Raw genomic sequence first — 18,379 nt, 5'->3', positions numbered from 1 at the left:
TGGACTATCTTATATACAATAAAATCAGCTCTCTATTTCCAGGTGCACAGATTCCACAGAGAATTCTGAGATTGCCAAAAACAGTTGTAAGTGAAGAACGAACATTGTCAAAAATAACGATGATTCGAAATTGTTTAAAAGGTTTGTTTATTATATCTCTTGAGCTTCAGACCAACTGCAAACCGTATACATTTTGTTTGTTTGTAATTTTTACTATTCCCAGCTTTCCAAACGTTTCACCCATAACGGGAATTTACCATAAGAAAGTTATAATAAATATATTTGTTTTTCAAATAATAACAAACGCACATGTGGTATTATGTAAAATAGTAAACTTTACTTTTAGCACCGTCATTAATTAGATGTTAGTCAATACATACCTAATATAAAATTTTTACATTTTGTCTCGGGTGTTAGAAAGAAACTCTAAGAAATAGGTATTAAGTTAATACGCTGTGGGTTATAATCTCAGTAAATTGTAAGACGTTTATAAAAGTATTAATAAAAATTTACACTGATATATATAGTTGTAAACAAATATTTAATTCTAAAATTACCGATAGAACGCAGCACTAGCTTTATAACATACTAAAAGTTATGCACTTAACGCTTACGGGTCCGTTACTTTGTTGGTTTCAAGGCTTCTCGTAACTATGTTTGAGTCACTCAAAAACTTTCAACAAACACGCCAACAGTACTTTAATTAATCTCATTAACACTGCTGCTATTTCTTATGTATTTTAATGAGTTTTTAAACTGATTGTTTTGATAGCTTACAACATGAAACTACCCAGTATGCTGTGATATTTGAACCCTACTGCCCCTTCCCCTCCAGTGGCACAGTGGTTTCGATACCCGTGGTGGGCGGAGCACAGACCCTTTGTGTATCTTTGTGCATAACAACCCTGTCCCTGCCGATGGTGGGTAGAAACAAATCAATAATGTGGGGGCCAATCAAACATGAATATCCCTGTGAGTTACCCATTATTACTCTTTACTGCTTCAACCTAATCCGTACAAGAATTTAAGTATTAATAAATGAGCCTCCAGTGGTTCAGTGAAGAGTCTGATTAAGGTTTATAACGCTAAAACACGGCTTCAATACCCGTGATAAGCACAGCACAGATGACCTATTGTGTAATTTTGCGTTTAACAGCAAACAGATGGTTAATAATTGCTTTCTTTTACCTCTGTCAATAAACACTTATTCAGGGTATGTTACACAATATAGCAAATAATATTGCTAGTTAACTGTGCCTACCTTTATGTTACATCAAGGAAACTTAACTCACCGCGTCTTTTAACGAATCTTCAAGAATATTGCGAGTTAACTGTAGTTAGCAATCAAATATACATGTTTGAATCTACTCAGTACTCGATATGTGATTGGATATCTTCGGTAAAAGGTTATTAGTTGTAATATTTTATCTAGTAGATCGAGAAGCAGATAAATAATGCGTTTTATGTCTGAAAAATAAAGTCTGATAAAGTTCTGTAAAATTAAATAAGGAAATTATTTTATAACTCATTTATTTAATTGAACTTGTTTCCGTGAGAAAAAAACAAAACCCAAACCTACTTAGATCTGCATATACGTATGTTTCTATTGATTTTTGTCCGACTGCGTATTTCGCTCAGATCTTGTCAGCCGGGTTGGAATATAACAAACACAGTAGTGTCATAACAATATTGATAAAATCCATTTGTGAGAATAACAGTTGTTGTGGTGTGAATGGCTTTCGTTGACGAAATGTGGTTATAGTCAATTATATTTGTCTTAGGGTAGTAGTGTTAAGTTTATTGTACTTTTGAGTTGTTTTTTTTCCGTTTCCATTAGGGCGTTCACACCATTGATATTCTAATTCTTCATTCACGTGAATTACATAATTATAAAAATATGACTAATTATGTGCATTACATTGTTATTTTATAAACCTAAGTGACTAGTGACGATTGTTATAAAATCGAAGATATTAAATTTAAAAACATTTTGCTAGTCCTTGTCTGTGTGCGAATTTGAAACATGAAAATAATAATGAAAAAAGGCTTAGATATGTTTTCAGTGTAACTCATCGATTTTATTACAATATTGTGAACCAATAACAACTATATCCAAAAATTCATGATTATATATTACATTATGGTCGGAAATTAAATATATGAAATACTGCGAGTACAAAAAAATGAGGCTTATAACGAACAATTTTAAACACATTTCGTATTTTCTGTGGCGTATAAAAACAATTATATCTGATAATTATCTTGTACTGTGCATCCTATTAACATACAGAAAGGCACGTTTTATAATTTTAATACAACACCTAATCAAATACATGGCTGAGAAATCATGTGGGATTAGACAAAAATTGACAAATCAGACACACACATGTAGGTACTTACAAAAAGAGAAACCTAACAACCGGAGAGCTTTCGTGAAGTATCTTCCATTTTTATAGTGCCCTCTGGTGGTTTATAACACTAAAAATTGTTAACAACAAATAAAACACATTCATGGTAAATACTTTCAGTAAATAATACACATTTGTCAAAATATCTTAAGACAACTTTGTTTATTCAGTGTCTAAACAAAATAAACCTTCAACATCTTTTAAAAGAGATTATTCTTTGAGTTGTCTTTATACAGGTATTTTTATAGTCTGAATGAAAAAAGCTTTTTATTTTATTTTAATAAGTAATCTTTCCTTTACATTTACTATCATGAAATTCTCTGTGTGATGTGCCGGACAGAATACAGAGTTGTCTGTTAATTAAAACTAATAAACTCGTTTTTCTGCTTTCACATTACATTTTTATGTACCTTTGCCTGAGATAAAATTCTCTATTTTGATATGAAATATATAGTAAATAAAGATTACGTCATCTTCTAAGCCGAACAACAACTTTGGTTATTTGCAAAACGGTCTCTAAAACAGGTTTCGATTCGGCATCCCAGATGAATTGCAAAATGTTGCAATCTACCAATATAATTCCAGTTCTCAAAATTTCACTATACAATATTAAAAATAATTAACATTAAGAACTCTGAACGTGGTGTAGCTTTGAAAATGTTGGCTGTGGATGGAAAGGTCCTGAGTTCGAGAAGTGACGCTTTTCAAATCACTCTGCACTTACAGAAACAAACGCGCTAAAAAAAAGAAGTGATAGCTGATCCACTTATTCGTATAACGATCCTTTGTGGCGACGAATGATTTGTTGGTCTGATCATTAGTTCGAAATCAGGAACGGCTGTATACGAAGCTAGGATTCTTTGATATGATCGTTTAGGACACATATGCATAAGATGTCATTCATTATTAAATCACAATACACTTTTTTAAATATCAGATCTGTTAAACTATTCTTCCCGGAGGAAGTTTGTGAAACATATGAAGTTTCAAAGAATAATTATCTTTTGGTTAATATAAACCTTTTGTTTTGGATAAATTTCAATAAAGTGAGCCCTGTTCTCTTTGTGGTAATTTTTCTGACTACAGAATTTTATGTTCCGACTAATGTGACGTTGATTTGATGTTTAGACTGCACAACTAGACTGAGTTGGTAGATTGTACGAGTCGATAGACTGTCGTTTTTCTTGTTTTTGACTGATTCGGGAAAAAAGTTGACAAATTTTTAAACGAAGTAACACAATAAGATCTGTTACCTGAGTGAAAGCAAGTAAAATAAATGCACCTTGCAAGCTGTTGAACACTATGAATAAACACCAAAGGATGTTACTTCTAGCAATGGCTGCCATGAATCCAAAAGTCCATGTTAATCCCATAACCAAAGCAAGTTTCACGTACAAAACCAGTCGAAGACGTGTCCTTCCTTGGCCCGTGTTTTCACGAGCAACCCTACTGTGACGTTTGAATTGTGATATCTGAACAGTTGTTTTGACGAATAGTATAGCATTAACAGTCACTAATATACCAAGAGGAACGGCGAAAAAAATAAGCAGCGCCATGCGATTGGATATCCAACAAAGAGTCTTTCCATAGGATGGCGAGATAACATTATCTTGAAAGAAAAGATCAATCGTAGTAGCGATAACAATGATTAACAATGGACACAACCAGCCGTATATACAATATTTTATTAATTCTCGATTGTTATAAACGTTCCTTGTTACCTTCAGTGAACAGAAAGTTTTGCAAATGTCGTAAGCTAAAACGTTCATCCAAAAAAAAGATGCGAGAAACGAATAGTGCATGATAATTGCCATACACTTGCACAGTATAAAATACTGTGTCTTGTGTGTTCCAAGTAAAAACACAAATTGACCAATCAGAAGAGAAATTGATAGACAAACTACGATTTTTGCTGGAAGGTTATGATTTTCTGGTGTGAAAAAATAAAGAATTATTTTAAGGAAAAGAGAAACTAAAGAAATGCTTGTACAAATTACAGTTAGATATCTCTGAATATCCCCAAATTTACTGATGATATTCTCTCTAGATGGGGCACATACCAAGATGGAAGTGTTTGTAGCTGCTTCATAAGCCCCAAATCGGAGTACTTGTCCAGTTTGTTTAAGGATGACCGTGCCGTTTATGTCGACTATGAAGTCATCTGATGAAACCGAGACCTTAGGACAACTGGATAAAAGGGTACTGTTGGACCAGTCAGGGAAATTTGCTGGATTTTTGAAAGAGTTTGAATAACCTTGCAAGCAAATTCCGTTTTCTTTTATGAACAAGCGACCACATGATATATTTCGGCACTTTTCTTGCCACGGATCGTAGACCTGTGAATGTAGACAGCGTCTTTTTGTTCCGACTGAAGTATATCCTTGTTCGAAATTTATATCTAATAGAAAAGCGAATGAAGGAATATTGTCTTCATCAAAATGTTGAACTATCGACTTTTGAGGCCTAGAACAAGAGAGTTTATCAACAGTTACATAGTTACATATGGCACAGAATTTATTCTTGAATACAATGTTTAAGTTTAATGACATTTGCACAGGAGCAAAATACAAAGAGCATCGATTTTGAATTTCTATTTTTGTTTTGTTGGTGTCTTTCATGTAGAGCAGCCAGTTTTCTGGACATTGAGATATAATATTTTTTTCGCAGGGTCGTAAAGCGCTGCTTCTATACTTTTTTAGTTCCTTTGGAAATAAAAAGAAAAAACTGCAATTTTTATAATCTTTCAACAAGAAAGATGAATTGTTTACACTAGATGAAAATTCAACTGAGCAATCAAAAACTACGTTCCAAGCCAAGACATTCAAATCCTCGTGACAAATTGCGCAAAATATGTTACGATACGTGATTTGAGAAACCTCTCCTGTAACCGGCACGTTAAGAAACGGATCTTTTATTTGACTGGTATTATAACTTTCACACTGGACTCGTACTTCTGAATCGGTCCACGAGGAGGGACAGCGAGACACCATTAAGAAAGATTCAGATTTAATATTGTTTATGGGGAGAACACATGCCCACAAATTCTCCTTTTTACCCGCCTGTTCTGTTACCTCTAATCGAGCGTCCCAACAGCAGTCTCCATAAATGATGCAGTTTGGATCGCAGGAACAGTAGTGGTTCACGTGGAAACCCCACTCAGTGGAAGTCCTGTGAGAAAAGCTACAATAATGATGAACACCTGAGCACTCCAGAGAATATGGATTAGATGATGGTTGTGGGATTTTCCACTCAGATATGGCTACTCTGGAATAAAAATCTGGTAGAGGGGGAGCAGAATAACCACGTGTTACTGAAAGAGAAGAGGTTTGTATTTTGTATCCAGTTCCTGGTTTTTTCACGGAATTCTGGGTACTTATTGCAGCTGATGAGAGAGTGGTTGTGGTAATATTGACTCCAAAAGATTGTGTCGGAACAAGTACAGTCCCAGATTTACTAGCTGAACCATTTTTCAACATAATTAGTCCAGTGTTGTGTTCCGTGGACATCGTGACATCACTAGTATGGTTGTGAAGTGACTTGTAGTTCACTTTAACGATGGTAATGCTCGACACATTCTTGATATTCACAAATGAACCTGTTATGTGCAGTAAGATAAGTATCGTAAAAAACTGAATAGATAACATCACAGTTATCCAGTTTTTACATGTTTTAAGGATTTCACGACTTTTGTGATTCCTCATGCAAAGAAACGTCTGATGATCCAGAAGCTATTTTTATTTCTTTGCTTTCTGGAAAATATACAAAAATGTAACTTTAGATAATGGAACTTATATTTTAACAAAATGGTAGATAAACGTTTCCTTTATTGTATGGTTAATACTGAAGATTAATAATTTATATTCAAACAAAGAAAAACATGATATCTTGTCTTAGATGAAAATAAATATATTTCTAAAAAGTACGTATAGCAATTTATAGTATTATGAAGTATAGTGGAAAACACTGCGAAACATCTGTTTATACGATAGTTAAAAAACATAGGAATACACGTAATTAATATGTAGCAGTATTTGAATAGTTTATTTTATCACAGCTCCAGGAACTATCTGGAAATTTATAATAAGTATACTGAATCTGTTTCCAATACCAATAATGTGACAATTACGGTATAGTAGTATTAAGGATCATTAATTAACTTCGAGTTGCAAATAGTGTATTGACAAATGAATGATTCCCTTTCAATTCTAATGTTCTCTGAAATAACTTCTTTTTTTTCATACTTTTTAGTATGTGGCAGGAAAATTCGCCATTGAATCGTCAGAAATTAGCTGTAGTAGGTTTTGAATGATCTGGGAAAAAGTTAGTTTTGTTACTGAAACGTTTGAGAATTGTAATACCAACAGAGGTAAATTAGTTTTTCTGTACAATTTATGCACACACACACACATATATATCATTTATTGAAACCATTTATCTCGGATTGTTTATGTCGGAAATTCTCCTATATACACGTAAATTTTGATGGTTTGGTTTTTGGAATTTCGCACAAAGCTATTCGAGGGCTATCTGTGCTAGCCGTCCCTAATTTAGCAGTGTAAGACTAGAGGGAAGGCAGCTAGTCATCACCACCCACCGCCAACTCTTAGGCTACTCTTATACCAACGAATAGTGGGATTGACCGTAACATTGTAACGCACCCACGGCTGGGAGGGCGAGCATGTTTTGGCACGACGCGGGCGCGAACCCGAACCCCTCGGATTACGAGTCGCACGCCTTACGCGCTAGGCCATGCCAGGCCCCGTAAATTTTGATACAGTAGTCTTTTGTAGGACAAAACATATCTCAAAAGTGATTCATTATTTTAACGAAACATAAATAATAAATCATACGCTGTACTGAATTCTTGTCTAAAGCCAAGAAAAATCAAACAAAACCAAAACTGTATTGAAAAGGTGCATGATTTATTGATTTTTTTTGCAACAGCTTTTTTTTTCCGAAATGGGGTCACCTATTTTAATCACTCGCACCACTATACAGTAGTGTGTTATCTGTCATTCAATAAGTAGAAATTAAAATGACATCACATGAGGAAAGCGTAAAGTTGGAATTCGTACTGTCGTGACGTCGGTAAAGCGTGTAGATGCCATGAATCATGAGAAGAGGTCTTGCTTAAGGGCACTACGAATCTGAATCTCTAGCCACTGGTCCAAATATTACAGGTATTGACATAGAAGTAGAAATATGATACAGATTTGTATGGGCGAAAAAGAAGAATTTTATATATATTATAATAATTATAAACGACTGCAAACCTTATGTTTCATGGAGAGAAAAATAATATAATTAAATATTTGTATTTTCATCCAATTATGTGGCCAAGTTACTTATTAGTATTCAAGTGATATTATCGTAATATTATTGTTTGTCGTTACCAAGAGACTAGAACCAATTATTTGATCCACAGAAATGTCCTTTTAATCTTTTCACGATGTAGCTAACTCGATAACTATTGTATATAAATGTTTATAATCTAAAACATTAAAGGTAATGCTGTCGTGTAATAATATTAGAGAGAATTTTTCCATGTAATTAACGCAACAGTTATCACAAACCTTTATTTTCAAATAAAGTGAGTAATAAACAAAAAAAAAAAGGGATAACATAATGTTTCATCATGTACTACATGTATTAGGCCTCGGTTAGTCATTTGTTTTTGAATTTCGCGCAAAGCTACTCGAGGGCTATCTGCGCTAGCCGTCCCTTATTTAGCAGTGTAAGACTAGAGGGAAGGCAGCTAATCATCACCACCCACCGCTAACTCTTGGGCTACTCTTTTATCAACGAATAGTGGGATTGACTGTCAAAGTATAACCCCCCACGGCTGAAAAGGCGAGCATGTTTGGTGCGACGGGGATGCGATCCCGCGATCCTCAGATTACGAGTCACACGCCTTAACCCACCTGGCTATGCCGGGCCGTTTCGGCTAGTCAAGCCAAAAAGATTCGAGATTTAAATGTGGAAATATGATTCTTGTAAGAAGATATGTAAACAAATCTCTAAATTATAAAGATTCCACGATTCTTAAGAATAATAAAATACATTTTTCCATCTGTGTGATGGGAATGTAACGAATTTGACTTGGTGTCTCTGTTTTATCTACACTTTTAGGCACGCTGTGCTCAGACTTGAAGAAGATCGTGTCCTTGAACGCTTAAAATTTGTCAAAAATTGTTTGTCAAAAGACAACTTTCGTGTATATCTAATAAACAAATTATTATATATAATGATCGTAAGATAGAATATTAAAAAAGATATGATTACTTTTTCAGATGCATTGTGTGCGTGTACACGAAATAGTTTGTTTTTTAAAAAACCCAGAAGAGCTTGTGTTTCAGTGGAAAGTTTGTTTTGTACAGAATCCACCAGGTGGGTCTAACCACACAGAATAATTACACATCTTGCGCAGTTTAAAGTGCTAAAATTCTCATTTTTTGCGTTGACTCTACGTCAAATGCTTTAGATAAAGACAAATAACCGACTTTTCACTTCTAAAACGCGGTTTAAATAAAAGTTTGGTTTTAGTACGACGCATTAAATATATTATTTTTTAAATCTTTAATGACCGATACTGGATGAAATGTGTATAATTCCAGGGAACAGAAATATTGCAGGATACTATTCGGTTAATAATCAGTGATGTCGAGAAAACCCACTTGTAGAGAAAAATATATATGTAAAAACGGCTCGTTTGGGTTGAGAAAATATTTTACGTAGAGGAGCGAACAACGTTTCGACCCTCTTCGGTGAACCTGACGATGACCGAAAAAGGTCGAAACGTTGTTCGCTCCTCTATGTAAACAATTTTCTCAACCCAAACGAGCCGATTTTACATGTATATTCGGTTAAATGTAGTCTCGACGAAAGAAAGGTACTCAAAAAGAAATTTAAAAAATAAATATTTCCCTTCTCTATTCGTGTAATTAGGGAAACTAAAGCAGTTCTTGAATGACGATTGAAAGTTTCAATTTCCACCACTGGGGCTTTGGTTTCCATGATAATAATTCTGCCAATTAACATTAAGATAATCCTGATTACTCAGAGTGACCATAGAAAAAAATAAAAACAAAACAACTCTAACGTTTTGATTCAAAAGTTTTCATTGAACTTTCAAAAATACTGAAATAAAATATTTTCTATTATCCACTCCAAATTTATGTATAGTGTCCATATACTCTATTTCGACGAGTCCACTCCCCCCATAGCGACTCATTAATTAGTCTGAAAGCTTAAAACAATGTAATCCGAATTTAGATACTCATGATGGGCATAGTACACATAACCCATTGTATAGGTTTGTGCTTGAGATCAAAATAAATTATTTCGGTGACTATCAAGTATTAAGGTAGTTGGTATGAATAGTCTCAGTTTACAATGAGACAAAAGTGGTATGTATGTATATATGTATGCAAGTTGACTTTTCTTTTCTGCTGGAACGTTATTAAATGCAATGAAAGGCACTTAGTGGTAATCTTTGCCATAGTGTGCAAAGCATTGAAGTCGATATGAAAAATTAGCAAACCTTTACTCACACAAACAACCAGGAACTTACCGGTTGATTAAAAAACCCATTGACACTCAAATGATTATAAAAAGGGGATATATAGATAATAGGTGTTAGTGGTAAGAAATAAGATGTCGCGGGTCTCTCTTATGATAACATCAGTGAGGTCATATTGGGTAAAGTTCAAGGTCATGCCCTTCAAAAATTTTACAAACGTGCGTCATGCACCAAAAGCACTAGTTATAAATAACGATACAGACAATAACGAATGAAACACTTTAGGCTAAACATTACCAAAATCGCTTCACATCACAGATATTGTAGGTATAAATGTATATGGTGTAAACATGCTCATACTGTTAAGAAATAAAGGTAATAATCACTGGTTGTGCTCAAGTAAGATAAATAACAATATGACGAGTTCGTTGAAAACTGATTGCTTACTGTTCATAATTTGGTTGAATAGAACTATGTGTAAACGAATGCAGTCACTGATATATATTCCCTACGATCTGATGTGAAGTATTATATCTGGGAACTGTTCGATATACAATTTGCTAGCAGTCTGGGCGTTCTGGTGCACTTTTCACACTGCAGAACATAGTGTTAAATCTTTTTAACTGAATATTATAACACTGCTTAGATGACTTAGGAGCAGCTGTAGTACAATGCCTGTGTGTTATGTTATGTGGAAGACGTTTATTTGAATAATTTTTACCCTTTTTTTACCCTTTAGAGTTCGATGACTGATCTGCTTATGGAAAATTCTTGATTTTACACCTGACACCCATGTTTATGTGTGATAGGATATATGGCACAAGTCCACTCGCATGAGATGGGGACATTTACATTTATAACTTGTTTTTGATGGGCGAGTTGCGTAATTTGTATTTAAAATGGCACATTTGTCATTGCCTATAACTGTGGAATTACACTGAATCACATGGATTATATCGTCCCAGTATAATTTTGCTACACTTCTCCATTTCTGAATTGCTTGTCAATTGACTTCTGAATCTTCCTGTAAACTACTGCCCAAATAACATGTTGATGCAAAGCTCTTTATATTGATGAACTAATTTCTGGAAAATACAACTGTCTGCTCTTGATCGCTGACCGTCTATTTATATTAACACGAGCACTTCTAACTCGGGTAGTCAAAATGTCATTTAACGCTAAAACGTAACTACAACATTTACTTACAATCTTGGTCTTTCTCCACCTATCGTTGCAACCATTAAGATAAGATATCGCTTGCCAATATTCTATATCGGTCGACAAGTCACAAAACAGTTACGCACATTTGAACCAATGAGAAATACCAATCACACTTTTCCCATTGCTTTCACGTCGATTCACGTGATTAAGAACAACATTCTTAGAAGTCCAGTAAAGGGTTAATGGAAGACATTTAGTTTTTGACATTTGTAATAAAACGCATTCTATCAAGTTACAAGATGCAAAGCTGAATCACTAGTAGGCCTTTGACAATCTTGTTTAAAACGTGTACATTTAAGTCTTCAAACAAAATGTTTCAAGGGACATATTTAATATGCATTATGAATTAATACAATATAACCTTTTTGTTATATAAAACAAGGAGCTTATAGCTTTACGTATTGCCATCATAAAGAAAGTGACGAAGTTTCAAAGAGATTTATATACTATATCAGGAGGTAAATGTATTCGTGGAATTATCATTATTGTGTGTGTGTATATATATATATATATATTTGTGTGTATGTGTGAATTTCATATTAAACAATTACATACAACTTTTTCATAGGCTTGACAGTCGCTTGCTAACAAGATGTCCTAGATTCGGTGATTTCACAAGTGTGACAGTCTATAATAGTTTTTTGTTTGTTTTTGTATAAAGAGAGCAAAATCAACGTTTGATGACAAACCATTTAACTGAATAGTTAGAATTATTCTAAGTATTTTAGTATAACATTAAATCCAAAAAGAAAGAAAATTAATTTTAGAAATAAAGTTACGGTAGAGCTGTGTGACTAATAGCTAGCAAGTTTTGAAGAAACGCAAAGTTTCGGAAACTTTTAATAATATACAGAAACATATTAAAATATCATTTAAAATGCGTTTGAAAAATCTTCAAGACCAGTTCGTTCAGTATTATATTCTTTAATTACCAGTGCAGCTGAGATTTTGGTTTTTGTAGTGGGGGATTATTAACCTAAAAGTTGTATACTGATCTTTAGCACTTTCCAATATTGATAACGGTGGATGTAAGCCTAATTATTAGATTTAGTATACAACTGGTTTAATTTAAAACAAAGTGTTTACGTCTTTCCCTTACCCCTGTGAAGGTTCATCATAGCTGGTTTGTGGATTTTTACAATTATCTTTGGCCCGGCATGGCCGGGTGGTGAAGGAGATTGACTCGTAATCTGAGTATTGCAGGTTCGAATCCCTGTCATACCAAACATGCTCGTTCTTTTACCCGTGGGGACGTTACGTTGTTACGGTCAATTCCACTATTCGTTGGTACAAGAGTAGCCTAAGAGTTGGCGGTGAGTGGTGATGACTAGCTGTCTTCCCTCTAGTCTTACACTGCTAAATTAGGTACATCTAACGCATGTAGCCCTCTAGTAGTTTTGCGCGAAATTCTAGAATCAAAAACAATTATCTTTTTTTGAACGTTATCTAACGAAGCTCGGAGTGACTCCCGTTCAAAATGAACATCTCATATCCAAAAAACGAAGTTATTGTTGCTATCGAGATCTTCACATTTACTCTTCCCTCCAGTTAAACGAGTCTGAAAGTTGCTTTCCATGTTATATAGGCGTTTAGAGAGAAGACGTAAAACGGAATGGACGTCTAACATACACAAATATCAATGTTTTAGTTATATTTGTAAGTTGTAAGTTTATAGTCTTGTTTATTTAATCGTTTCTATATTTTCTTAGTGGCTTTTCTGCCGAAGATGAAAATGGTAAAACACTACTAAGGAAATAATAAACGAACCATAACCGTTGTGTACAGAATTATCGGAGATTTTACATCAAAGAGGACATTCAAGTAACGTTGATTATTTGAAATATCTAATTTGGTATTGTAATGAAGAACGGTCAATGTTCGATATTGGATGCTTGAATATGGCAGATTGGCGCAGAAGGGGCTTTGTAGTAACGATCTTCAACAAATGTTTCACTTAAGAGGAAATAAAAAGTCTTATGTTAAACTGTGGATATAGTAAACTGTTAATTTTCATAGCATACTTGAGGCTGGTCAAAGAGTAATGTGACGTAGCTGAGAAGAGAATTTTTACGATAAAATTTATAAACTATCAAATTGCTTTGTTAATTTTATAGTTACTTAACCCTTATGTTTTATAAGAATATTTGTGTGTCGTAGCAGACCATGGCCGTTGTAATCTCTTGACTTATAAGTAATATACCACCTATATATTTTGTAACGCCAGCCATCGAATATGGTGGAGTTAAGGGATATAAGTATGTTGTTGGATTACAACTAATTAACTTTAATAATGCACAAAACAATAAAACAAATTTAATATTCAGTTAAAATTATATTTTTCAATTAAATCACATATAAATTTAAAGATTTTGTGTACGATATTGCAAAATATACTTACTTTTACGAGAGAAATTCTTATCTTTATATCACCATGCGATAAACGATCGAACAACCTGCGTATTGCAGTCAGGCTTTCCAGTCGGAGAAGTAGTGACGTTTACAATGTAGCTCTGTGATTGGCTATAAGGTGGAGGAAGGTTTGTTTTTGTTCTGTTTTTTTGCAGTTTTTTTCCGTTGTTTTGCTTTCACAATTTTGTTATTCGTCGAGTGGATGTTTTCTGATATACAGAGACAACCTGAAATAGCATCATACACTCTCATTTTAATCGATCATTAATTAACTTACCGTTAACATAGTTTTTATATCATTACTTGTACCTTATTTTTCACGTTTTTGTTGAAAATTTGTTGCTTGCGATCTGTGCGATCTTGGTTGTTGTGTCGGATTGTAACAAACAGAAGATATTTGTATATTTATTCCATAGAGAAGTTTTGGTCCTTCTATTATCTTTCTCACTTGTGGGGCCCGGCATGGCAGAGTGTGTTAAGGCGTTCGACTCGTAATTTGTGTGTCGCGGGTTCGAATCCCCGTCACATCAGGCATGCTCGCCCTTTTAGCCGTGGGGCATTATAATGTGACGGTCAATCCCACTATTCATTGGTTAAAGAGTAGCCCAAGAGTTGGCGGGGTGGTGATGACTAGCTGCTTTCCCTGTAGTCTTACACTGCTAAATTAGGGACGGCTAGCGCAGATAGCCCTCGTGTAGGTTTGCGCGAAATTCAAAAACAAACAAACCGCACCACGTTCACCGGTTTAAGGTTTTCTTTGACTGTTGCTTGCATTTTGTAAAAATAGTTTGTTTTTTATAAATACTATGTAATGAGTTTTATGTATAAAGTTTTTTTTCACTCACTAGCGTCTACTAAAAAGTAACTAAGTAATTGGTTTATTATATATCTATCTATGGATTCTTATGTTATAATAAGCCAATCATTGCAATTAGATGACTATGAAGACATATTCCAAGTTGTATACAAAAACGTATCAAGAAACTGCATTTATGTTTACATGTTACTTATTGACTTTTGAGTATTATAAACGTCTCTCTAAATAGGATTTTGAGTATTGTGAGTCAGAGTGCATCATATAAAGGAGTAACGTGTCACCATGACATATTTACGTGTATACGTTTATGTTCAAAATCGAATGTATCCTGCAAGAACTTCCCTTGGGAAAACTTGCGGCGGAGAAGAGAGAAATACAAGGTCTGGAGTAAAAGTTTTACTGATGAAATCTCAATTCTGAAACCGCGCCTTATGTATAAATTTTGTACTGACGAAACGCTACGGTTTATGAGAAACCTCTTAACTCAAATCATGAAATCTGTACGAATGAAACACTGTATCTTCGGATAAACCTTATAACTTAAACAGTCCCTTACGTCTAAAAGTTGTACTGGCGAATGCTATGGCTTATGAGGAAACTCAAGACTGAAACTATGACTTATGTACCAAAGACGTCATGATTTTCTCACGATGTGTACAAACATTTATAATTCAGACAATCATAACCAAAGTTAACTTTTAAAACTTTCAAGTTTCCACTAACATTAATATTAAATCAACTAAGTCCCTATTGATGATGCACACAGTCCCATACTTTCCCAGTAACTCATCGATATTACAGCATTTGCTTTCTAAACTATTCTATTGCAATCGAGAAGCGCGTGTGTGTGTGTGTTTTAAAACAAAGCCACATCGGGCTATCTGCTATATTCATTGAGGAGAATCATATCCCTTATTTTAGCGTTGTAAGTCTGTAAACTTATAGCTGTTCCACCAGGAGATGCAAACATAAAAGGAAGAAATGCAAATTAAACTGGGTAAAATCTCGTGATGACGAGAAACCAACTTGAAGTAAAAATGTATTCTATAGATGGCTGGTATGGGTATTAACACTTTATTCTAATTGAATTTTTAATGCTCAAACCAGCCGTCTTTAGAATACATGGTTAAAACTATTTTTAAAGCAAACAAAAGAGATAATTTCCTAACTATTCCTAGAAGAAGAAGAATCGAATCCTTCATGATTTATATATTTATATCGATCGTATTGTTAAAAGTAGTTAATATTCATTGTACGAGTTACGTTTATTACAAACACGTTTTATTAGACAGAAAAAAATATCATAACGTCTTGTAGAAATAAGCCTCCTAACAAAATTTTCTGGTGATTTAAAAATAAAATTGAGAACTTTCTGGAAATGTTTAAACATTTCTTAGTAACTTTTCTTTTCGTCTCTAAGATTATGTAAAAACTATTTGGTACGAAGGCTTTTCTATACTACCCTTGATCCACTGATTAATAAATGGTTTGTAACTTCTATCGTCTGCCTGAGCATGTCTAATTCGAATACTGGACCACATTATTTCTTCTCATCACTTACAGATATCACTTGTACGTTAGATTGGTTATCTTTTCTATTCTGAGCTTCTTTCTTTTCATAATGGGCCCGGCATGACCAGGCGGTTAAGGCACTAGTCTCGTATTCCGAGGATCTCGGATTCGAATCGCTATTACACAAAACATGCTTGCCCTTTCAGCCGTGGGGTCGTTATAATGTGACGATCAATCCCACTATTCGTTGGTGAAAGAATAGCCCAAGAGTTGGCAGTGGGTGGTGATGACTAGTTGCCTTCCCTCTAGTATTACACTGTTAAATTAGGGATGGCTAGCGCAGATAGCCTTCATTTAGCTTTGCACGAAATTCAAAAAAACAAACAAACAAATCTTCTCATATTGTTTAAGTTATTCAGTAGCACAGGCTCTTTAGTATATACAATGCATCAAGCTGGACAGAATTATGGAAGTGCTGTTGCATTACCAAAGATCATCTCGCACTAGCATCTTCGAAAAAATATCACCAGACATTCATCAACCACTTCAATCTGTATGATATGTCCGGATTGTAAAGTTTTTCCTATATAGATAATGACTGAAATGACTTAGGGCCCAAGCAACACTTAGTAACTCTTTGCTCTTTTTCAGCTGTACAGTTATGAGCAATCAATTTTTTCACGTTGTACTTGTGATATTACTGCTCCCACTGCATTTGTATTTTGTATGAGAAGATATTCAAGACTTACGTATGCTAACATAGGAGAAGTATTTATTTAATACTTTTTCACAATATATAGTTCAACGAATTTGTTTTGGCTTTCCAAGTAATTTATGTAGAGGATGAGATATACCAGAGAACTATTTTGCAAAACAGTTATAATAAGAGCATAGTCCAAGAAATCCTCTTACCTCATATAATTTACTTGGCATTAAACAATTCTGAACAGTCTCAGTCTTAGATATTATGGATGTTCCTTTTCTGCTGACTATTTATTTGAGGAAAATCGTCTGTTGATAGAATAATTTACATTTCTTAGTATTTGATAAGGTTCTCTTTCCTCAACTAATCTAAACCTTTTCTTAAGCAATTAATAAGCAACTGTCATAAGCAATTAATAAAGGTATTTTCATGTGTGATTCTCGTTTCCAAGTAGGTTAATACACAATTCCAAAGTAGATCAAAGACAGCATAATAAATAAATCACTAAAATGTAGCATCTGCAACACATAATCCAAATGACAACAACAACAGCACAATAAATTTCCTCAATCTACTTCTTGTATTGAAGGTTAGCAATCGACTTTTACTTGAAATACAATATTTAAAACCATTTTGATCCTCATAGAATACTTAAAGTGGAATCAATCCTTAACATTTGGTAAGAATCCTTATTTGTGACTTTAATCAGCTTACAGAAGTTCATGCAGAACTTTGTGGTTACATATGCTTCACAATTAGATAGTTCCCATGGAGTAGTAGTTGGTTCTATCACTCCTTGTTCCTACATGACTCCTATCTCTTTAAATATTTCAGTTTACTTTGTAAGCAATAGTTATTTGGCTAATTGACATATTGGAACTGTATTTTCAGTGTCAGTCTTATTATATATGTTATTTGTTTGGCCTAAGTCATGTGGCCCATCGAAAAAGATGTCTTGATATTATGTGAGAAAATCATGTAATCTGTGGCAATGATGGTTTGTAAAATCTTCACAGCTCTAATTATACAGTATTTGTTAGTTTGGGTGATAATTATATTTTTTTATTCTGATGATGCTTGATGTGTAAGTACTATATATACGGCTTCACATCTTGAAATGTTCATCCAGACTTGAATTTTATGGCTTGTTGTGGTCATGGTTCTAATGGTGACATCAGAAACTGAGAAAGAAGAAGACCCCCCCAACTATGAAGAAGAACAGAATATAAATAGTTTAAACGGGAAATACTGTTTTTCGAAGTAACTGAGGATTTAACGTCCTTACATAATTCAATAACAACCTCCTTCTGTACAAACCGTAGTTATCTCATATAATAAATTCCTAACTTGTTCAAATCCACCATCCTCAAACTCTTTAAAATGAAGCACAATTCCTTCATTATCGGTCAATAATAGATTATGAAATAAAGACTGCTTAAAAATCTTTCTTGAATTAGAAGGAAGATCCATGACAAACCCACCATAAAAAGAATCCAGCCCCGAAATATTTCATGAACAAATGGATTTTAAGACCTAAAGACACAGTACAACATCTCAACACTTCAAAGTTAGTCCTCAGACTCACACAGTTACCAAGAGTGCAGTCGATAATTGATAGCAAAACTTTATGACGAATCCGGCTAATACATTTCTGTAATAACTTACAATGAAAAGCATATTTATGTAGATGCACATTACTCTGATTAATACTTCTCTCCGAACAGTGGCGTGTTAAGATCTCATATGTCAAAGTTTATTTATTCTTACACCCCAAATAAGCGTCAAAATAT

The 18,379-nt window shown here is 34.1% G+C and overlaps 1 protein-coding gene across 1 annotated transcript; it reads right to left on the bottom strand.

Moving 5' to 3' along the window:
* Positions 1–2,056: 2,056 nt before the first annotated feature.
* On the bottom strand, positions 2,057–13,730 carry LOC143252129 (uncharacterized). Its single transcript, XM_076503808.1, has 2 exons — positions 13,547–13,730; positions 2,057–6,157 (listed from the first exon to the last, which is right to left on the bottom strand). Exon 2 carries the CDS (start codon positions 6,107–6,109, stop codon positions 3,533–3,535), a length of 2,577 nt encoding a protein of 858 aa, XP_076359923.1. The 5' UTR covers positions 6,110–6,157; positions 13,547–13,730; the 3' UTR covers positions 2,057–3,532.
* Between the last annotated feature and the right edge of the window lie 4,649 nt (positions 13,731–18,379).

This window comes from Tachypleus tridentatus, chromosome 6 (genome assembly GCF_004210375.1).
Source record: "Tachypleus tridentatus isolate NWPU-2018 chromosome 6, ASM421037v1, whole genome shotgun sequence".
NCBI lineage: Eukaryota > Metazoa > Arthropoda > Merostomata > Xiphosura > Limulidae > Tachypleus > Tachypleus tridentatus.
The sequence above is the reverse complement of the archived record's forward strand: the minus strand, read 5'-3'. Positions and strand labels throughout refer to the sequence as shown.